This window comes from Natrix helvetica (genome assembly GCF_964273705.1).
Source record: "Natrix helvetica genome assembly, chromosome: 1".
NCBI lineage: Eukaryota > Metazoa > Chordata > Lepidosauria > Squamata > Natricidae > Natrix > Natrix helvetica.
This window is the reverse complement of record NC_138548.1, coordinates 75,485,094-75,509,739: the sequence shown is the minus strand read 5'-3', so window position 1 is coordinate 75,509,739 and position 24,646 is coordinate 75,485,094. Positions and strand designations below refer to the sequence as shown.

Below are 24,646 nucleotides of genomic sequence, written 5' to 3'. Positions count from 1 at the left end.
AATGGAGTGCAAGTAGAAACCACTTTGATGGGAAGGTAACAGTGTTGTGTGGCTTCGGCATTTAGTCATGCCGGCCACATAACCACAGAGACATCTTCGGAAAGCGCTGGCTCTTCGGTTTTGAAATGGAGATGAGCACTGCCCCTTAGAGTCAGGAACAACTAGCATATATGTACAAGGGGAACCTTTACCTTTACATTTGCCTATGGATTCCCCCCTTCCCATGAACTGATGCTGGGAACAGAAAGCAAAGCTGTGAAGGCACAATCGTCTTTAACATTAAGAGAGTTTGTTGAAATGAGCATTTTGGCATGATGCCATGGCAGCTCAACCTCCACAGAGAAGAGAGAGAGAGGCTGGCTTAAATCCAAGAGTTGGAACAAATCAACTTTCCATCAATGGGAAAATGGTCTGCCCTCAAGTTCTATAGAGCGTCACTACTCCAAATAGTAAAATGGCCTTTTGGGCAACTCTACATACACTGTAGCTGAACCAGAAATGAATCAGCTGAAACTGAACAAAGATGACAGTGTGAGACTATGCACAGGGAAGGCTACTTTTGAAGGACCTGCTGTGCATGTTTTCCTTACCGAACAATTTAAATTAAATGTGACATTGAAGTCCGATAAAATGCTCTGCAGACATGTGCTTCCTGAAAAATATTTTGCTTGTGGGTATGCTAAACCTTCTTAATGGAACTTTGTGAGGGTTCAAATGTTGTCAGTTTTCATTTATATTTTGAATTAGGGCTGCACATGTCTTCAAAAGTTTATTTTGGAATGCTTGGGGATGGGGAAGAAGCAAATTTGTTGTGCATGTGCCCACATCGGCACAAAACAGCCAGGAACTGCATCATTGTTTGGTTTGCAGTGTCTCAGATAGAAAGTGCATGCAGAGAGTGGTAAGGACAGCCAAGGAGATTATAGGAAGCTCACTTCCTGTCATTTAGTATACTGCGTATAAGGGCTATGCGCTTAGAGCTCAAAGCATTGTTAGTGACCCCACAGACATCCTCTTCATGGTCTGTTTCTGTTGCTCCCCTCTGGGAGGAGCTTTCAAATATTTCTAGCAGGACAATCAGATTCTGTAACAGCTTTGTTCCCTATGCCCATCCATCTGATAAACTCGCAAGGTTAGTTTCTCTTGCCATATACATGTATACATCCCAACTAGACTGTGTTGTTTCTCTGTGTCATATAATAATTAATTAATTATTATTATTATTATTATTAATAATAATAATAATAATAATAATAATAATAATAATAATAATAATAATAATAATAATAATAATAATTTATTAGATTTCTAGACCGCCCCCTCTTCCCTCTCCCCATATACCCATATGTGGGTATATGCATAATTTAGTATTTATTTATTTATTTTGTCATGTTTATGTAGTGTATATTAGAGGTGGAGACTGTATGCAATGAAATTTCATTTTAATGTATGCCAATTAGTGTACATTCAAAGTGACAATAAAGTTATTCTAACTCTAAATCTAACAACTTCTGAAGCAATTGTGTAGGGCTTGAAATCTCAAAAAAATGAAAAAAGGATTTTGTTATACCTCTTATATTTTCCAAAGAACTGTTTCAATCAGAATCAAATCACTCACAAAACTCCAGTTTGCATGCTTCAAAATCTGTTCAAAGTTTCATACTTCTCGTTCCCTTGTTCTTATACCCTGTTTCCCCGAAAATATGACAGGGTCTTATTTTCTTTTTACCTACAAAATATGGCTTGGGCTTTATTATGGGGGGAGGGTTTATTGTTTTGGGGTGGCTCCCAAAGAGCTGGGCACAGCCTCATGGGCAAATGTCGCAATAGCCCAACACAACAGCCATGAAGCGACCACGCTCATGAGCAGTCACCCAGCAAACCCCCTTTGCAGCCAGGCACAGCACCATTCATTTCACCTAGAGCAGTGTTTCTCAAACTTGGCGACTTTAAGTCCTGTGGACTTCAACTCCCAGAATTCCCCAGCCAGCATAGCTTCTGGGAGTTGAAGTCCACAGGATTCTGGGAGTTGGGAGTTGAAGTCCACAGGACTTAAAGTCGCCAAGTTTGAGAAACACTGACCTAGAGGTATCGCCAAGCCACGAGAGCGCCTGTTTGCCGTTGCCTGGCTCCCGCGGCTTGGCGCCTTCCAAATGCCAATGAATGGCGCTCTGCACGGCTGGAGAGGGGGTTGCGTGAGCGGCTGTTCTGCTCTCGCTCACCCACCTCCCAGCCTCACGATGCATGGCTCAGCTCTCATTAGGGAGCCAGGGCACCTCCACCGCCATCCCAGCCTGGCTTTTTCTGCGGCTTCCAACCCGAGTCTTTCGCCAGTGGCCGCTCTGGGTGCACGCTCTATGGTTGTACGCTCTGCAGGCAGCTGGCCCACAACCAAAGAGCGTGCACCCAGAGCGGCCACTTCCAACCCCCCTCTCCAGCCGTGCAGAGTGCCATTCACTGGCATTTGGAAGGCGCCAAGCCGCGGGATTTGTTTCATACATGGATCAATAAAGATGGTTTTTTATTTCCGTTGGTAACCCAATATTCTTTACCCAATGCTGCTTTTAACATTTTTCTTTACAGAAAGAATCAGTGAAGAAGAAAAGGTCATGATGGCTACATTTCTCTTTTGATGACTGGTCTTTGGATCCCCCCTGAAACAGTATTTCAGTCTTTGGATTGAGCCAACCAGTGGGGGAGGGGAGAAGTATTGGAGTAGGTGTGGATTTAAACTTGGATTTCAATTTCTTGTATGATTACTAGGTTTATAGGACAATTAGTAGTATCTTTACCAGATGCAAAAAACTGAGTTCAGAATAATTGCTTTTATTTCACTAAAGATCCTAATTTTAACACTGTCTCGCAGACCTTAGTAGGTGCGAAGCCAAGGGTTACTTGAGTGTTACAGGCCATGACTCATGAGCCAGGACTTGAATTAATCATTCTGCCAATAATGAGAATTAAGTTCATATTCATGGCAACCCAACTTGTCCAACTGATTTGATTCAAAAGCGAATTCTTGTTTTTCTGCAGGAAAATGTACAAATGTATGCAAACTTTTAGGACAGAGAAGTATATAACCTCTTGGGTAAAAGCAAATTGGTGGAGGAAAATTCCAATAGATTTTCATAATGAAAAGCAGCCCCTCAGAGAAGTATGAGGGAGGAAATATTTACAAAGATATTTAAGGAAGGATCTGGAGTCCTGTGGGAGGAAAGTGGTCTTAGACATCCATTCAACAATCTGTTTTGCAGTTTTTTTAAGTCTATCAGGGACTTGTGACATAGATTATCTTTCCATCAATATATGGCTCTATTCTCACTGTGCCAAAACCAAACAAACCACATTGTGCTCTAGTGTGCCATTTAAATTCAGCCACTGTGTCACGAGAAGTGCACAAAATGTATAAAGTGGAAAGGTTACTCAGATGTGGCCTACCACAAACAGTACATTCTGCAGCTATAAATCATTTGAAGACTGCCCTGCCTGATACTGTGAACGAAAGAGATTCATATTTGCAAAGGCAACCCCGCCCCCTCCTTGCATTTCACAGAAAAAGGCAGGCTAAATATCCTTTCCTTTCACTGGGATGACCAGCATTCTCTGTGCTCACCCTTGTTAGAGAAATTCCCTTCCCAGAGTTCTCCTTTCAACCCAAAGCAAAAAAGTTATGCCTGCAGTTTTTTTAAAATGTAGTTTAACCACACCTCAGTCAAATGGTGTTTTCAAATGGCCCATCAAATGTGTTGGCAGAAAAAGTTAAGACAATGTCCCCAAATTTCTCCCAGTTGATTGTAGCATGGTTCAATGGAAAAAAAAACCCAATGAGAGGATGCAGGGGTGGGTTCCGGCAGTCACTACAGATCATTATAAAAGTGGCTTTTTTGTTCCATTTGTTTAGAATATCTACACTTTTCATGGCGTGTTTATGAATAAGATGTATCCTACTGTCCCTACATATTCGTATTCATTTCATATTTCATATTCACAATCATGTTTATGCTTATATCTGTTATCTTATACATGCTTGCCAAAATAAATAGAATGAAAATAAAATAAAATAAATGTACAACTCACACAAAGTATCAGAATACCCCTAAATAATCTCAAGATTGAAAACCATGATTCCTCAAAGTGCTTTTGATTCCATGAACCAGCTGGATGCATGGAAGTGGAAGGGAAAGACGAGGAAGAAAAGCAGGAGGAGGAGGAGGAGGAGGAGGAGGAGGAGGAGGAGGAGGAGGAGGAGGAGGAGGAGGAGGAGGAGAGCTATACCATGAATATCTTGAGCTTGTGGTGACCATGTATAAAATAACAACCTGGAAGAGGAAAGGAAAGCTGAGATTGTTTGAAAAATGTAATGAAAATCGATGAGTGGATTTGATAGCTGTGATGTCAGAGCCTCAGTTGTTTGGTGAATAGAAGGTAGGAAATGAAGAATGAACTGCACGAGCAGAGAGGTTGCTGTCCCTCCCTTGCTTGTAATGAGAACATGAAAGGAGTCCTGCGGCTCAGATCTTTTGATCCTCCAGGGGTCAACCAGATATTGGAGAGGTTTGCATTAACATTGTGCATGCCCTGAAAGCAATGAAAATGTGGGTTGAAAGCAGCCACACCTAGCAGCACATTTCAGTCTTCAGCCCCTGCTCTTTAAGTAACGTGCACCAGGAACCCTGCTCTGAGTTGAATCAGAAGGAGGGGGACAACCCCCACCCCTCACAAATAATCCAACCCTTAGCTCTATTCCTCTGTCCTGTTTCTTTGTTTACTTCAGTGGGATATAAGAAAATAAAATTTGGAACCAATCACACATCTTACTTTCTTTTAGCACTCTCTGTGTGCAGTACATAAATAAACCTCTTCCAAGTCTCTCACCGTGACATGCAATTATTCTGCAGTATGTAATTCAATACTTACATTTTAAGCATACGTTTCTAGAGTCATTAAAGCTATTACCAGTTGGAAAAAAATAATGCCTATGGAAATTCTAAAAGTAAAAGTAATGACTACTTGCATACTTTCTGGCATGCTGAGCACTTTTTAAAAGTTTCACCCTCTCTCCAACCTTTTTGTTCATCAGAATTCATGCAAGATTTCCCACTATGTCCATTAATCTTTTCAAAATCCCATAGGCTTGTCATAGTAAAACAGAATTATATCCCATTCTCTTCCTTTAACATTTAAGCGACCTCTCATTTAAAGTCATCCGGATTCAAGTTAGGCAAACTTTACAGTATGGCCATGAATGTAAATATATCTATATCTATATATTTATATATCATCATATAAAGAGTTTAAGAACTACATCTACAGTATATGCTTATGAGCGATGCCCATCATTAATGAAATATAAACTTGGTTCATGCATGCTGATTCATTACACAATAAATGCAACCTTAAGTGGAAAATAAATTAATAACACATGGAAAAATTACCTCAGTTAATTTCCAGCCTTCAGTTATAAAACTCATGTAGAGTACAGTAATCAAATTATTAAAGTCACAAACCTCTTTGACTCAGCTCTATCCATGTGCGACAAAGACCACTTGTTTGGCAAGGAGAACATCACACAAGTCTGATTCAAATCAATTCATAGTTCCCACATTGTGCTGCACCATAATTTGACTGATGTATTTTGGTTGATTTTTAGAAAAAGTTTTTTTATTTTTATTTTCATTCAAGTAATGACAGGTGTACCATTACATCTTTACCAGCACTATTTTGTGTTCTCCAATATTATATCGGTTCCTCTTACCATCAACCCACAATAACTATCTTTTGCTCTTTTGCTTTCCGTATACTATTTTATACCCTATCCACCGCCATCCTGCTTCCTCTCCCTCCCTCCTCCCTCCCTCCTTTCTTCCCTCTCCCTTTCCTTCCTTCTCTACTTCCCCTTCCTCTCTCCTTCTCTTCTCTTCTCTCCTCTTTCCACTCCTTCTCTCTCTGTGTTATGGTTGATTTTTGAAAGGGCTCCAATTTAGTTTAGAATTTCTGGACTGTAAACTACTTTGATAAAACTTTTCCACTCAAACATGTCATAAATATCTGTGGTCGAAACCATTTTTGGAGTTTTCATTTTGTTCAGCATCCATCCATTCTCATCTCTATCTGTGTTTGTTTACAATTCATGTTTCTTAAAATCCTTTCTAATGGCCTGACCCTTTAATACAGTTCCTCATGTTGTGGTGACCCCCAACCATAGTGTAACCGGTAGCAACCCAGGCCTGTCACACCCCCGAACCGGTTCCCTGGTCTCTTCTGCCATCGCCGGCATGTTTCCGCGCATACACAGAACAGTTTTTAGTCAACTGTGCATGCGCAGCAATGTGTGGCATGCTCACACACAAAATGCCCTCTCAGCAAACTGGTAGTAAACCGGTTAGGAACCCACCACTTCCATGCACATATAAAGTGCACACATTGTTTATATGCTATATGGGCTGACTGATAAGCAAGCTAATAATATAATTATATGAATGGAACTATATTGCAAATACATTTATTGTAACTACAGGTCATAACAAAGGTGGAACTATTTTATTCCAAAATGGACTTCATTGGAGGCCTTTTCATACCCCTGTAAATCCTACTATAATCGTCTGATTTGGTATAGTATAATCTTTATTGTCATTGTACTTAAACACAACGAAATTGGTTATTTCATTGGAATTTTTACAGGAATTTCACAAGGGACAAGTGTCCCAAAGGTACTTTTTCAAAAGGCAACTGGACTTTCTTTGTTTTTCCTTGAGGTTTCCTTGAATTTCAATCGGATGAGAAGCAAAACGTCTTCAGGAAAAAAAACGAAGGAAGTCCAGTTGCCTTTTGAAAAAACACCTTGGGGATAACCATGACCTGGATGACTGAGAATCTCCATAGACACCAGGGAATATCCTACACTTTCTTTAGATTAGGACAGGCCAGCTACAGGCTGAATTTATATATGGTCTAAGCTAGCAATCAGAGGATTTTTGAATAAAAAAATAAGTTAATATTACAGTCTAAGACAGGAGTGTCCAAACTTGGGAACTTTAAGACTTGTGGACTTCAACTCCCAGAATTCCCCAGCCGGCTGGCTGGGGAATTCTGGGAGTTGAAGTCCACAAGTCTTAAAGTTCCCAAGTTTGGACACCCCTGGTCTAAGAGAAACCAGGCAAACCACATTAAGGATTCAAGGGAAGCATCAACTGTAGCTTAATCAATTCTCTTTGAACGAACTACAGGTTAGCATAGCAAGTGAACCTTAGAGTGTATTGACTGTAGCACTGAAATTCAAAATGGCAGGCAATTTCTCAGGTGCTACGAGCAGATATTAGATTGGGCAGAAATTGGATTCATTTCCAAAATGAGTTTAGGGGTATACATAGAATGTGGATACAGAAACTCTCTGCAGCTCTTTATAGCACTTTATCCCAGAATTATGTGATAGGTCAGCCTTGTAATCCAGGAAAGACAAAGTGGAAGATTCGAATTTGCCTTCCCAATCTCTCCAGAGCCCTTTTCTGGAAATGAAACTGAAGCACCGCACAGTCCTATCATCTAAACCAACAGCCAAAGGAATAATATATCTGAGTTTTTGGATCCAAAATGCCTTTGATAAGTAGCTTACATTGAATACATTTGTTTTTGGATTTATTCATCTTTTTTTAAAGGCTTCTTTTTAAGATGAAGTACCCTAAAATGATAAACAGCCTATCTTAAAAACATAATTTAAAAATAGTTACATATATCAGGTTAATAAAAGTAGATAAAAACTATTAAAATGTCATATCAGAATTCCAAGAATTATTCAAAGTGGCCACAAAGCATCAAGGATTAAAACTAGCAAAAACTGCATTTATTCAGCAACCATCTTGCAGCCCAAGTGCAAAAAAATGTAATTAAAATGGGTTGGAGAAGGTCACCAGCTGTGAAAAAGCTATTAAAGTAGCGACTAGATACTCCTACTAGGATAGTTTGTGGTAAATCAGTGGCCCCCACACTACAGTATGGAAAAGCAGGCAGAGAAAGACCTTGAGACCATCAGAATAACAGAGTTGGAAGGGACCTCGGAGGTCTTCTAGTCCAACTCCTTGCTCAGGCAAGAGACCTATACCATTCCAGATGAGTGACTGTCCAGTCTCTTCTTAAAAGCCTCTAGTGATGGAGCACCCACAACTTCTGAAGGCAAGTTTTTAAACTGGTTAATTGTTCTCACTGTTAGGAAGTTTCTCTTTAGTTCTAGGTTGCTTCTCCCCTTGATTAGTTTCAATCCATTGTTGTCCTGCCTTCTGATGCTTTGGAAAATAGATTGACCCCCTTCCTCTTTTTGGCAGCCCTTCAAACATGGGAAGACTGCTATCATGCCACCTCTAGTCCTTCTTTTCACTAGACGACACATACCCAATTTCTACAACCATTCTTTGTATGTTTTAGCCTCCAGCCCCCTAATTATCTTTATTGCTCTTTTCTGCACTCTTTCTAAAGTTTCAGTATCTGGATGCAATATTCTAAATGTGGCTGTACTAAGGCTTGATAAAGTAGTGTCAATAATTCATGCAATTTTCATTTTGTTAGCTAGGGACCAGTGTTCAAGTTTGTTGAGATCCATCTGGATCCTATCTTCAGACTCTATCTTCAGAGATGTTGGCTGTTCCTGCCAATTTAATGTCATCTGCATACTTGATGATTCCCCTTTTATTCCCTCATCTAAATCATTTATGAAGATATTGAAGAATACTGGGCCTAAAATAGAGCCTTGGAGCATCCCACTGCATACTAGGTGCAATTCCATTGAGGATTACACATTGAGTGCAGTTGATCAGCCAATTACAAATCCATCTGGTGATAATGTTGCCTATCTCACATTTTTCACTTTCATTTCACACAATCCCTTTATCACCATATTCATCTGAATAGTTTGAACTAAGATCAGAAATGAGGCAATTTCATGACAGACCAATTTCAAGAATGCAAGAAAAATGTACAATGTACATATTATTCCATTTTAGGAAGAGCACACTGTATATTTTTCTTGCATGCCCAGACCATGCATGGAAAAATATATAGGAAAACCTTTTCCAAAGTTGTTTATACAATTTATTGCAGAGATGATGATGGGATGATTCACTGGAAACTTGCCAGACAACTTGTTAACCTCCTTCAAAGAGTAAAGGTGAAGATGTTTCTATCTGTTCATTTGGATAAAATACAATGAAAAGCTAAATCCCTTTGCCCAAAACTTGCACATGTGTTGACCTATTTCTGGTGACTGAGTTCTCACATTACGCTCAACATGTTTAACCCTGGTTTATTAGATAGCCTAACTGAGCTTGCGCAGCACAGGAAACTCAAACATTGTTTACAATTTTGGAATGTTATTCCTATTTACTTGACAAGCTTCTCCAGTATCTTCTATGTTAATTTTTTTAAAGTTAGATTTAGAATAACTATTGTCACTTTAAATGTACACTAATTGGCATATATTAAAATGAAATTTCATTTCATAACAGCTCTCAAAGGGTCACCACCTCCAATATGCACTACATAAACATGATAAATGAATGAATGAATAAAATAAAAAAAATGCATGTAAGTTCCCTTCTAAGAGGCTTCTTCTGAGCATGTTCTTTTGGTACCTGCTTCATCCATGAAAGATTTATCTGCCTCTATTGTTAGTGTGATCTTTTCCCAAACTTTCAAGGGGAAGAATAACTGGAACATTGTCAAAGTGATAATAAACAATCTTAGACAGTGTCTTCCAATTGGCAACTTCACACCTAAGATCTCAAGAATTTACTATTTACTTAAGAATGGCTCGGAGCAGAGTACAGAGATTTTTGAATGAGATGACCTAGAGGTACACAAAAGCAGGTGCTAATTAAAAATGTATTTTTGTGGATGATAATTTATTTATACAGTGGAAATGTATTTTTAGAAGTGGATTTGGGAGATAGAGATGAAGGAATGTTTATTTTCAGAAAGTGGCTGCAGAGTTGCAAACACATTCACTGCTTTCTCGTTCTGCTTTGCCTGTCTGATTTCATTAAGCTGTGACCTTGATGCCTTTTTTTTTTTTACCAGGAATAAGCCTTGGTCTTGCATGTGAATAGGTAACTTATAGGATGCACTGCACTCCTAATAATTTATCCAAGCTTTCTATAGGAAAAAGGGGTACCTGCAGATGGCTTTGTTCTGTGCAAGAAAGAAGTGAGATAGAGAGGTTTCTGTGGCAAATTTATTCAGACTTCCCCGTAAACGAGATGCAATCTCACCAATTAACTGGGAATAAGCTCCATTACACTTACTGGGATTTGGCTTGGAGTTAGTCTTAGAATAACTTTATTGTCATTTTGAATGTACACTCATCGGCATACATTAAAATGAAATTTCATTGCATACAGCTCTCAAAGGGTCTCCACCTCTAATACACACTACATGTAAACAAACAAACAAATACAAAATTATGCATATATCCACATATATTATATGACACGGAGAAACAACACAGTCTAATTCAGATGTATACATGTACATCATGGCAAGAGAAAGGAATCTTGTGAGTTTACCAGATGGATGGGCATAGGGAATAAACAAAGCTGTTACAGAATCTGGTAGTCCTGCTAGAAATATTTTGAAACCTCCCCTCAGAGGGGAGCAATAGAAACAGACCATTGCATAAATAGACAAACAACCTAAACAGGCCAGAAACATTAACAGAAACAAGAGTTGGCATGCAGTTTTCTCAGCTGATGTGCTTGCTTGTTCCTGTTTTAGCATTCAGGAAAATTATATGTAATTGGGACCCTTACTTTGGAAGAAGCTAATATTTCTCAGTCTTGATGGGTTTCTGTTTTCAGAACTGATGGGCTTCTGCTTTTTTATGAAAATATAGTGAGATTTTGATTGATTGGTTGATAATGTGCTGTTTTTAACTCCCAGCAATCACAAGGATATATTTTCTCCGTGATAATATAAACCTTTTAAAAATGGATGACTTGGGTTTTTAATTTGGTTAGATTCTCCTTCTAGGGGTTAAGAGACTGGGAAGTGCTGGAAGAACGATTAAAAATATTTCACACGTTGCACACTATCTGAGACACAGACACACTGAAATAGCCCTGATTCTGAAATGTTGGTAGGCATAAATAGACCAAGACAAACCGCTTTGGGGTTTTTGCACATTGCATGATCCAATCTGCCCATTTTCTTTTTGATCTGCCCCTCCCCCTCACTCTGATTGTAAATTTGATCTGCAGTCAATTACATTTAATGGAAAAAGAAATCCCATTGAAATCAAATTTCTCTTCATGCATGTAGCAAAGCATATAATCCAACTTTATATTTCAACATAAAATCGGTGATAGTTTTTCCAGAAGTATTTGGCAAGATAATGATATGATATTTACATATGGGAAAATTATCAAAGAAAAGTATGATGTTCTTTCAAACATTGCCTTTGTGTGGGTAATGAACACAATTTGTCTGTATATTTCCTAAGCAGGCATAAGTAATTTATTCACACATTAAAAGACAGGTAACCTGGGGACCATATCTTCAAAGATGATATTGTGCCCTGTCTTGCAAATGGTTGCATGATCTTTAACACTTTTGAGCGCAAGCAATATTCTCATAACACAAGATGCAGTGACTGGTTGCCAAGCAATGTTGCTAAGCATAATCTCTCCATTGGTGAAAAAAGAGCTATTGAATACTATGATACAACCACCCACACCATGGACTCTTTAAAACTGCTTAAAGCCTGGACTGAAAATTGTCTACCTATCTACCTATCTATTTATCTATCATGAGAAATACAGCCACTACTATGGTTAATTTATCAGGGGGAATCAATCTCTCTCTCTCCCTTTCCCTCTCCCCCCCTCTCTTTCCCTCCCTCCCTCTCTCTTTCCCTCTCTCCCTCTCTCTCTCTTTACCTTTCCCTCTCTCTTTCCCTCCCCCTCTCTTTCCCTCTCCCTCTCTCTCTTTCCCTCTCCCTCCCTCTCCCTCTCTCTCCCTCTCCCTCCCTCTTTCCCTCTCCCTCTCTCTCTCTTTCCCTCTCCCTCTCCATCCCTCTCTCTCTCTTTCCCTCTCCCTTTCTCTCTCTTTTAATCTCCCTCTCCGTCCCCCTCTCTCTTTCCCTCTCCCTCTCTCTCTTTCTCTCCCTCCCTCTCCCTCCCCCCTCTCTCTTTTCCTCTCCCTCTCTGTCCCTCTCTCTCTCTTTCCCTCTCCCTTTCCCTCTCTTTTCCTCTCCCTCTTCCTCCCTCTCTCTCTCTCTTTCCCTCTCCCTCTCTCTCTCCCTCTCCGTCCCTCTCCCTCTCTCTCTCCCTCTTCCTCCCCCCCTCTCTCTTTCCCTCTCCCCCTCTCTCTTTCCCTCTCTTTTCCTCTCCCTCTCCCTCTCTTATATTTTCCAGATGGGTATGGCTTTTTTTCATTGTTGATGTGTCCTATGATATAAGCAACTGAGTCATCTTGGAGTTTGGCTTCTACAGTTTTTTGTTGGCGTCTAAATAATGATTTATCAATTTAAGTGTTATTTTTAAAAAAGATTGGCGATAAAAGCTTTCCAAAACTTTGGGATGTGCACTCTCTCTTGTTATTTTTAACTTGGATTAGGAAACCCTTAAACTGCTGTGTTCCAATCTGTTGGAAAAGTAGATGGTATTGTTTTGTTTCCAAACGGTGGCCAGGAAGAACTGCGCCAGTGGTTCTTATGTTTCCCTTTTTAGACTGACAACTTTATCATCATTGGAAGGATATTGAGACGTCCCCTGGCAATGTGGCACCCAGATTGTGTCTTCAGAACTCCCAAAATAAACATAACTAATAAACATTTAAAAGAAATTAGGAATGGCCAAATTGCACGAAATTGTAGAATTTCATGACATTTTGGAGCTCCTGCCTGAATACTGCAAGCTTTTGGCTGGAAAGGCAAAAACCTTGGATGATCAGGCAAACGTCTAAAATTGTGGTTGTGTTTTATTTCATTTCATTTTATTGCTTATTTTAAGGTTTGCTTGTGGATCATTAGTGGAAACCACTGCTTTGGTCTAATATGAATCAAAAACCATCCAGTCAGTAAGTCTCATTCCAAGTGTCTTCTGATTATGATGCATTTCTGAAACAATCTCAGCCATCAGATTTTGGGTAACTATTTCATGCGATTCTCAACAAAAATGAGCAAATGTTTGTTTCCATTCCTGACTTTGATAAATAAATATGTGTTGCATTTGTGGCTTTGTCACACGGTAATGTTGCTGTTTTCATGCTGCCCCTTAGCTGGGAAAACGAAAGATCCATGGATAAAATAAAGGCAGAACTTAGTGCAGTGCAGTGCATATACAGCTACGTATATGTATAGAGGTGGAAATGATAAAATTGGAAGAGAAAAGTCACAGAAGTTACCAACTGCCAAAGAAGTGATCAGTCATAAACTTGCTTAATCTGACAGATCAGCAGTTTAGCCATAGCTAAGTCACTCCTGGTAGCATAAGAGATCAATTTGTCAATTTTTAAATCACCTTTATTGTCATTTGTTCCACTTGCCTGGACCTCTGGGCAAGAACTTATAAAAGGTTACTCCCCTTTGCTTAGTTATTCCTATTACAATCAATTAACAACTCTATCTAGAGTAATTTCAATTTCGCAGAAAATTCCTTCCTTCCTTCCTCCTTTTCTTCCTTCCTTCCTTCCTCCCTTCCTTCCTTCGTTCCTTCCTTCCTTCCTTCCTTTCTTCCTTCCTTCCTTCCCACAGCATTTGTCTTATTTTTCTATGGGTTATGGGAACAGTTCCAGTTTTATAAAACAGCTTGCTTGGTGAAATACAGCTGCTGACTCTCCTTCTTTATGTAACCAATTCTCCTTTACGGTTGGCTATTCTCACCCCACATTCTGAACAATTTGGTCATTGATCCACCTACATTTTAATTAGGTTGAGCATTTAAGCTGCATTAAAGATGCTCCCTAATAGGACACAGAATTTCAGACTCAGAGGAGATATTAATATCAGAAAACATTAGCATTTGCATAATTTGGTTTAACATCTAATATAAAGCCTCAGTCACAAGATGAGCACAAATGGATGGCTTTGGTAAAAGTAATGGCCAGCAGGCTTGAGCTTAATGTGAGTTAACCGTTTGAAATACAAATTGTACATGCATGTTCAAAAATAACAGTTTCTATTTAAGAACCCCAGTTATCCTTTTTCTTTCATGATTGCCTTCTCCTCTTTCTCTCTTGCTTCAAAGGAAACTAGAGTAAATGGTACTTTCTGGATTCACACAGTGCATTGAATTGTAAACCATGCCACAGAACTCAAGTGAGGATTAAAAGTAATGGAGCACAGCATGGTTTGGGTGAGTGTGGCTACTAGGTCTTTAACTGATTCAGCTAAACTCATTGTGTGAACTCACTGGGGAGTTTGCATCTTGAACTCTCCAATTAAACTGTCCTTTAACATTATTTTATGTTGTAACTGCTATTCATATCCAGAGGTCATGCTGTTTTGGATTCAGAGTACATTTGTTTCATCTGGATTGAGCCTTGTCAGTTCTATGACTGCAGATGGATCACTGATTTGTTAGGGCCGTCATATCTGGGCTGCAAAAATCCAGATGAATATTGAATGTTAGTTGTTACCCAATGACCACCTGGGTTTTTGCAGCCCATAACTGGCAGCATTAATTCTGTTCATTAATGTTTGGAGTCTTCTAAAATCTTCTATGTCACTCCAAGCTATCTTGGTTCCAGGTTAACAGTGTGATGGCACAGTGTGTAGAATGTAGTATTGCAAGCTAATTCTGCTGACTGCCAGCAGTTTGATCCTGACTGGCTCAAGGCTGACTTAGCCTTCCATCCTTCCAAGGTTAATAAAATGAGGAGCCAGATTGCTGGGGGCAATAGGCTGACTCTGTAAACCACTTATAAGGGACTATAAAGCACTATGAAGCAGTATACAACTCTAAGTGTCATTGCTTTTAATAGGAACAACTGTGATAAAGCTTTCAGTAAGAAGATCCCTTTAAATATTGTTTTACTTGCCTTTTGATTGCATGGCCAAATGTTAATTATTTAAATAAATCTCCAGGAGACCTGGCATAGTTAGCAAAAGAAGACAGATACACCATTATTAATCTTTAGAATAGTCTAGTTCAATTAAACATCCTAACAGCCATTTACCTTTCCCATCTTTTCCTCAAATTATATTTGTATCTAAGCAAAAATATATATTTCAGTCGTGTGCAACACTTTCAAGTCAAGAAAGTGCCACAGAAAAACCTAATCTATCTTCAGAGTGGAGGATTCTTTTTCATAAATTAAGTCTTAGATGTTGGTACACCTTATTTCATGTGACAAAAAAATAAATCTTATGTACCTAGTTCTCCACTCCAGCTATTAACATTTCATTAAAGGTAATGTATTTCCTTCTGGTACAACTATCTAGCAGTGTGAAGATAAATTTCTGCAATCTTTAAATACACAAGACATCAAGGCTTCAAGAAGAAACTATTTCATATCTGCCCAGATGCTCATAATTGCGCTTTCATCCTCAGGCTAAGCTTTTCTTTGGCTAAAGTACTCCCATGTGCTGAAAGAGGATCATGCCAGCCATGACAGAGCTTTAAATCCATGGTAATTGGTATCCCTCCCACCTGCCACAATTGCATTTAATCTATTTTGTGACAATTGATGGAACACTTCTATTCCCTCTCTCCCAGGCACACAAGCACACATACATATGTCCTGGAGTGCTATGTTGTACACTCACTATATATGTCATAGAAAATTATGCATTATATTCAAAACCCTCATAACAAGCCAGATCAGTTGTGCCTTTTATTCACCCAGGTTGAACAAACCGCAAAATGGTTTATTACCATTTTTATGGTAATAAAAATCCCTCCTTCCCTAGTTAAAATGAGTGGCCAGTTCTCATCACTGTGTGTAATTAGCTGGGCTCGTATTTAGCAGTAAACCATAGTTTGAAATATTGCTTCTTTGGTTTGTGGCTCTTTGTTTGAACCCAACTATGCTATGTGCATGAGGCTTGAATTCTTATCAATCGTAATCTATTCAATGTGTTAGGATTAAATAAGCTGGGACTTGATACAGTAAGTAAAGCCAGCAGTGGTGTGGGACTGGGCTATATGACCATGACATGTTTTAATGGTTAAGGAAACAAGAATGCAAAAGAATATCTGACTGTCCTTGAGTATAACCTAGAAATATGAGGTGGTCCAGAAACTGCTGCCGTGGAACTCTGGTAAGACCCCCTATGATTTCAGTCCACTGTAACATTACTGCATAAATGACTTGAAGTATGCCACTTGGTCCCACCACATCATGACATTGTGGAAGAAATGGTGTAAATGTACCATTGGTTTGTGGGATGTCAATTGCCTTGTTTACCTCCTTCAGATGGCTGGTGAATGTTGTTAAATTGTTACCAGCAATTACCAAGAAAACCTAAATTATTACTAGTTCTTCCTTATCTGACAAATATTTCTTGTCTGTTTGGTTCGTCTGCAATACTTAATCTAATTTCAAAATCCCTCTACAAGAAATCTGTTTCATGTTTGAGAAGCATTCTTTCTTTCCTGGTAGCCTACTGGCAGGGGCGGAAAGGGGAAAGCAAAAGTAGCACGTTTAGGAAGAGTAGGAGAGAAGGGCTCTCTCTCTCCCTTCCCCCTTCCACTCACAGAGTTGATACAGCCCAAACTAGAAGAAGCCCCTCCTTCTTGAGGTAACATGGAGCCTAACAATTCTTTATAAATCCAAACCTACCTGGACAAGAGCATCTTAAGGTTTGCTCATCTTCTGAGACTTTTCTGAACCCTAGTAAAGAAAGACCCTTATTTATTAGAGATTAATCTTTTCTAGCACTGTGTGCAAATTATGCAAGATAGCAATAGCACTTAAAATGATGTACTACTTCACAGTGTTTTACGGCATTCTCTCAGCAGTTTATAGAGTCAGCATGTTGCCCCCAACAATCTGGGTTCTCATTTTACTGACCTCAGAAGGATGGAAGGCTGAGTCAACCTTGAGCCAGCCAGTCAGGATCAAAGGAAGATTTAGGAGCAGTTTTAAATAAACATTTTTAAAAATCAAGATAACACATCTATTCTGCTCCTTAATCTCTTTTCCCAATTGTTTCATTTTAATTGTCTTTTGATTTTTGACACACTTGGGGTTTTAACTTCTTATGTGAGCATTTGCTTTGAGAAGTAGGATATGTGAAGTATTACTATAAGGAATTGATGGCTCATGAGGGGGGGATTTGCTCAGCTGATGGGTTCAGGATTGCAGGAAATGTGTCCTGATGGGAACATATTTTCTTGATAAATCAAGCAGTCCAGTGTCGTTCAATGTTCTTTTCAACTTAGCGCAAGTCAATACGTAATTATATTGCTAGATGTTATATAGTGAGCTTCTTCTGCTTTGATCCATTTTTATAGTAGGTGGGAGCACCTAGGTGACTTTGGCAGATTTCAAATAAGAAACTATCAGGAAATTCCAAGACTGTAGATTAGATTGGGAAACTGTGTGTGAGGGAGGACATTCCAGAAGAAGGCAATGGCAAACCACATTCATATTCTGAATAAAAATAGGAGGACATTTTGGGGAAAATAGGAGGAGGAAGATGTATTAGATATGTTTGCTGCCTTGGGTTGTTTGTAAAAGTAATAAAGGCAGGATACCAATAAATAAATATTCTTCAAGATAGATATGTCATTACGGTCACAAAAAATAGGGGTTGACTTTCCCTTTAAACTACTTCACAAAAATCTTGTTAATCTAGTAAAACTACAGAGTGCTATTTAAAGAGCATCAGTCACACTTAAATTGTTAGGTGTGATAGACCATTGGAATCCACCAAATCCTAGGTATAATGCCAAGTAGCATGTAAGATCTAGTGATGTTCTTTAGTCATAGAAGGTCAAATATTACACTTCTGAAGCTTAATAGTTTAAAAGATCAGTGATGTTCATTTCAACATGTATAGTGAAAGATAAAATCCATTCCCTTTCTGAAATTAGAAGCCAATTGGATCAAATTTCCAGCAAGACATTTAAGAACAATAATCAATGGTCCCATTCCATCTTATGTACTACTGAAAGTAATGGGCTTTACATATAAAATAAAGAGATTATAATCCATTTTGTCAGTGAACAATTGTGTCCAAAGTAGATACCAATGGTAACCTGCCATGTTACAAAAATAACTCCAAAAGGCTACCAATTAAACTAAAAGCAAGCATTAAGTTACATCAATCAACACAAGAGATATTTAAGCTTGTGCAAAATTTTCATATTAAAATCAGCAAGCAGGCATACATACAAAGTGAATAATTTTGGCTGGAGCATACCAGCCAAAATGTTCAATGTTCAATGAACAAATGTTCAAAAATTGTTATCACTGGAATAAGGCCATCGATTTGAGCACAGCGGCGAATGATCTTGAGCCAAAGCTTGTTCTCATAACACACATTTGTCTCATGGATCATAGAAGGATAATCAGATGATAGATAGATAGATAGATAGATAGATAGATAGATAGATGATAGATAGATAGATGATAGATAGATAGATAGATAGATAGATAGATGATAGATAGATAGATAGATAGATAGATAGATAGATAGATAGATAGAAAGAAGATAGATAGATAGATAGATAGATAGATAGATAGATAGATAGATAGATAGATAGAGTGAGTGAGTGAGTGAGTTTCAGGATAAGAAGATTTCTACATTCAAAGATAGGATTTGGGAAATGGGATAACAAAAATATATTTATCACAACATGTCTTTCACTTCAGTCTTCCTATGCAAGAAGACAAATAATTCTGGTAGCCAACATGGGCAGTGCTACACATCTAGAGGGAACCTAGTTGACAAGGGTTATTGAAGATATTAAATTCTGTTAACCTATACATTACAGATTTATTTCAATACCAAGTGAACATAATTACCATCACAAATATCTCTTCATATTCTCACATAAGCACTTCTTTGCTGACCAGTTCACAGAAAAAGGTTATAATTGTTCAGGTGGCAGACTGATTAGAATCAAAGCATACATCCAACAACCAACAAAAAGGAAAATGTGCTACTTACTTGCAAGCAATCCAAGACACAAGGTGTAATTTGGAACAGTTCTAGTTCAATCTTATAATAAAGAAAGACCTTTATATTATTATCTTTCAATAAGGGAACACTTTCTTTTTCACAATTTTTTAAAATCTTTCTCTTCCTTAAATCTCACTTATTAATTATGAAATCAGCTTGAAAAGGAAGTGAACTGAGATGCTTAAGATAACACTGAGTTCCTAAACACCAGAAACAAAATGATGTCCCAAATTACAACTTTGCATTAAGCAATATCAACAAATGGAGAATTACTGAATATTCCAGGGTTAGCTGATTCTTCCATTCAGGACTTTTCTCACTGAAATCCACTAAAACCTTTTACTATAATTCATATCTTGATTGAATAATAGAGCTTTTGTCTTCATAAATTTTTCAGAAGTGGAAATGAGCACTTTAGAAAAAGCTAGTAGCTGAATCTAAATTGACAATCAAATTGGTTATTATTTTGCACATCTGCTAATCCTTTGAGTCTTGGATGATGAAAAAGCCCAGAAGAAACATCTTATTAGTCAAGAGAATTCAAGCTCATTTGTGAAAGTATCTTTTATTAAGAATTTAATATTGATAATCCAGACAAAGATATAAACTAAATTTATCAGTGCACTTCAGACTTTCCTGATTTTTTATTGATGTTACTGATCTCTATTATCCGAATATTCTTTTTTCCCATTGACTCTAAACATATTGTCTCTACTTATTTTCAGCAATACAAAGATCCAATATAGAAAAGCAATGAAAAGTATTATTAATCCAGACAACCTAAAGAGAATATGTTCAGATACCAATAATGCTTTTAAAATAATAGCACACAATTAAGTGAATTTTGCTATAAAGCCATGATAAAAAAAAACTTGCCAATTAAACCAGTTCCTCTGATGTTAAAGTTCATCTTAAAATATTTCCAAAATACATGAAAGAATGTCTTCAATCACACTTCCTGAGGTCCTAATGTGGAATGCTAAGCAAGAGATTGCATGGTTATTTTGGAACAATCCTTACAGAACACTACTATATTTCTATATAAAAGATCAGGCTTTATAAGGAATTCTGTGATACATTAAAGTATTTCATTTCACGATTCCCTCCCCCTCCAAAGCTTCCTTCCTAGTCCAGAACACTTAATTGCCTAGAAAGTCAAGGGCATCCAGTTCAGGATATAAGCCATACAACTTATAGCCTTTCCTGTACCTGGGCTTCTAAAAGAGAGAATCTTTCCAATAGTAATTCTTAACTGCATCTTTAGTCTGATGTGATGGCTCCCTTCAAAACACAGTACTTTCTGAAGAAACCCAGGTGTGGGCAACAGTAGCTTCTCTGTCACCAATGGCTCTGGAGATTCAGCCCAGCCAAGTGCCGTGCATGCTGCTTGGCTCATCATAATAGATCCTCTAGCCCAATCATATCCCAGAATTGTCTCCCCTGCCTCCCACCTTGAAATGAAGGCATCTGCTTGTTTCTTACTCACCATGTCATAAACATTCAAGATCACCGGTTCATTTGCCATTGTAGATTGGAGTGATGTTTGAGTTGAAGCCCTTAAATCCCTGCCAGATGTGGCGATGCCCAAGGGAATGGTTTCTTTTTTCACCCTTAGTTACACAGGAAAACCAATGCCCATGCTATTGAGGAGATATCAACTATGGTGTGGAGATCCAGAGAGGGTTTTCCAAGCCTTTTGATGCCAAAGTTTCTTGGTAACGAGGTTCCTTTTAAAACTCTCAGCTGAATATTCAATCTTTTTTTAAAAAAAAATCACTGCAGTTGATTGATGTGCCAGTGTTTGTACAGCATGTTCCAAGCCAGTCCCTATCCTCCTGTCTCTAATGGCAAATCATAACTAACCACCACCAAAGGATAGAGTGGCTTGCTTTAAAAATTAGTCCCTCTAAATCTCCCAGAAGGGGAGAAACATGAAAAAGATTAAAGGACAAGTAGATGGATGAATCCAAACTAGACATTTAGCCAAACTTGGAATACTTTAAGTGAACATCAAAACATGGAGTAATTTGGGGGAAGATGCACCGAGGAAAGGGAGAGCTTAAAGCAAAAATCTGCACCCCATTTCTAGGATAGAACAAATCCAAGCAGACATTTACAGAAAATCTGAGTTCCTATGTATATTGAGTCTCTAAAATCAGTAGGGGGGGGGGAGAGAGAACCTTTTACCCTGCTACTGTTTTGTTTTTCTTGTGCCTCAATGCCCAAAATGTAGAAATAATCGAACCTAATCCAGGTGCTAAAATTTACCTTTCAAAGCTTCAGTTCCTCCTTCAATCTAGGTGATTATTTGGGAGAAAAAAATAGGGGGGGAGGCTTTGATATCAATTCCAGCTCAAAAATAAATCTGCAGGGAGAAGAGGAAGGTAATTTTTCTTAAAGGAAAAAAGCGAACACACACTAAAGCGGTTCATTCAGTCTCTGAACCAAAACAGGGAGCCGAGAGGGAGCTGTCCAGGGTACTGAAGCCTCTCCAGCCATCTATCCCACTGAATAGCACTCTTGGTAACCCTTTAGGAGAATCGCGTGCAAAGCGCTCTCCGGCTGCTGATGGCAAAACCGTAGCAAATCAGGAAATGCCAAGTACCAAGTCTTGGCTCTTCTCAGCACTTTGTACAGGAAGCTAAAAAAACCTTTTTCCACACCAGTTTCCCTCAACAGGAACATTGTCCAGAGATTGGAAAGAGCTGAAGAGTGCCACTCCATCTTTTCCTGAGAGAAGGCATCTCCAAAGGGAGAAGTTTAAACAACCAGCAAACGAATGAGAACAGAAGGAACAGATATTACTTTCGGTGGGGGTACGAGTAGTTCTGGACTTTCTCTTATCCCGCTGCTGGTTAGGACTCTCGGGTCTGGCAGTGCTGCAGATTCCTGCTGGAGTCTCATGAATCCCATTCGGATTAGAACTGGAGGCCAGAGTAAATTGTGAAATCCATTGCGGTAAATTTCTTCCTGTGTTTGCTCCTCCCTCCCCTCCAAAGCATAGTGAGATGTGCATTAAAGAGAAAGGAGGGGGAGCTTGGGAAGGGAGTGAGGAGGGGGGCTCTTCCTGCATCCAATGAGTTTCGGGGAGGGGAGAGAGCTGACCTTAAAGCTGGAAAAGCGCAGATCCTGCTGTAATATCCAAGAAAGGGTGCTGGGATTACCTCATCCGAGTGGGAGGGGTAGCCGAGGCATTCTGCCAGCTTGCAGCCAACCACATCTGAATGAAAATTGCAGAGAGCCTGTTACATCAGCATCGCCCAACATTCCCCTGTATTTCACAGGCAACAGCTGCCCGCTTTTCCCAGCTGTGGGTGGACCATTCAGCCAAAGAGAAAAATGTATTAGCATCCACCAATCATATGACAAGGATCAGCACTCGCTACAAATCAAAAGAAATAACAAAAACAGACTAGCCTAGAGAAGCATATATTTATTTTGGTGCAGGCAAAGAGGGAATTGACAGAGATTCATGTTTCGGTTTATTTGAAACTTAGTTAATGATTTTATGCACTCTCATTTACACATTTTCTATGTTATTTTGAATTAGCATAGAGAATTAATAACTAATATATCCAGTACAGGACTGGATAATTAATCCAAATGCATACCCTATATATTTAAGCTACCAGAGCATGCTTCAAGTGCATTCATATACAGGTGTTTATATGTGCAACAAACAAGCATTTGTAAGCTTCCTCCATGTCATCTGCTGAATTAAATTTTTAAAAGTAGCTCCACTTTCTTTGATAACTCAATAAGAAAACCTCCAGCAATTGTATTGGAGATGACTTGAATCCCAAACTGCTAACATTCTAGTTCGATACAATTCTCTCTTCCAGCCCCATCCATTAAAAAAGAATAATCTCCTTTTAGGGGAAATCTGATTTCTATAAATCCATAAATTTGTTTTCTGCTTCTCATTCATTTTACTAATATACTATGTTTTGTTACTAGGTTTATGGTAAACGCATAAAATGATATCAGGATCACAGCTATATGTAAAATGTTACTGGAAAATTAGGAAGTTAGCTCATCCCTACATGCATCCTGCTCTCTTGATTTCACAATGGAAGGATTCCGCCACTCTTCTGAAAATCACCACATATACTTAAGCTGAGCATTTTTGGGGGGCATTTTCTAAGGACGCCAACCATAATCTGGTACAATGCAGATAGGTTTTAAATGGGGAAAAAGATTACATGTACTGAAAGTTCATTGAAGCAGATTTCATGGAGAAATGAGTGTGAAAGGCTAAAGAGAAAGTATATAACATTTCCCAGCAAGCCTGAAGACTGGAAAAATCTATCTCTTCAGAGGGTCTTGTATCAGAACAACAACATGTACTATCAGGATATATCTAGAAATAAAAGACCTGGCCACAGGTTCTATCAGCAAAATAAGTTCATTGTTGGAAGCAAATAATTACCATCCAGATTTAGATTTTCATTCATAAACTGGAAAAAATAAGAAATGTGATTGAACAAATAAAAACAAATTATATTTGGAAGATTTAATGTAAGGAGCCACCACAGTCTTTACCAAACCAATTATTGCCACTACATTTTTCCCATTTTAAACCAGCATGGGTTCTTTTCATCCAGCTGACCAACTTCTTAAAATTACACTGCAGGGAAAATGGAAGAAAACATAAAATATTAGGTTTATATTAAATGCTTTTTGAACTTGTCAGAATTATTTTCATAGATTTGGTTGGGTTGGGTTGGGTGTAGCAAAGAGCACAATGAGGGAATGCATCGGGCAGGAATAAAAAGAGGGCAACTGTTCTGTTGTGAAAAACTATAAATTAAATCAGTGGGCTACATGGCCTCCCAGAGCGGCACGCCATATTTCTAGAAAGGTCACAGTAAGTTTATAAGCTTTAACTGCCAGGCTTATGATCAATTTGTCATAATCCTCATACTTGATTCTCTGTGCTAATTTTGCATAAATATTGTAAATTATTGCAATTTACAATAAGTAACATTATTAACACTGTGTTTTGAGAACTTTTCAGATACATCTTTCTTATCACTTCAGCACTCACTGGGCTTTTTGCAAGATGTAAAATGAAAGAATCACCCCGTTAATTTTAAGTGTTATTAATAACTACAGATCTATATATTTGATTGTTGTGCTTGCTGTCCAAAGACCATCATAGATGTTTGATTTGAACCACTCCTATTATGAGTGTCTTCTTTAAAAAAAAAGGATATTGTAGCATTCTACAATTTATTCAAAGCTAGTTTAATAAAGGGGGAGTTAAAGCACAAGAATAGTAACATGTTAAAATTAGTTAGCTTATGTTAGCGTATGGTTGTTAAATATTTATACCCTGTATTTTGCTCTGGGAGGTTGGGGGGAGGGAGGGAGGGAGGGAAGAGGGGTAGGGATGGGGGAAGAGGGAAAGGTAAGGAGGTAATAATTGTAAAGCTTATTAAAAATTTTAAGAATAAATTTTTTTTAAAAAAGGATATTGAAGTATCAAAATTTCAAGGGCTTCACTTGAAGGCTGTTTGTCTTAAAGGTGGCTTT

At 38.4% G+C, this 24,646-nt stretch overlaps 1 protein-coding gene across 7 annotated transcripts in view; it reads right to left on the bottom strand.

Moving 5' to 3' along the window:
- Positions 1–22,388, bottom strand: part of LOC309384357 (deubiquitinase DESI2-like) — a 42,658-nt gene extending 20,270 nt beyond the window's left edge. The window contains exons 1-3 of one of the 7 annotated variants that reach the window (XM_081937764.1): positions 22,276–22,376; positions 20,598–22,035; positions 19,100–19,150 (exon numbers count right to left, since the gene is read on the bottom strand). In XM_081937764.1, the coding sequence (XP_081793890.1) occupies positions 19,100–19,150; positions 20,598–20,636 (90 nt within the window). In that variant the 5' untranslated portion in view covers positions 20,637–22,035; positions 22,276–22,376. The other 6 variants (XM_081937763.1, XM_081937767.1, XM_081937769.1 and 3 more) reach the window with 6 other exon arrangements.
- Between the last annotated feature and the right edge of the window lie 2,258 nt (positions 22,389–24,646).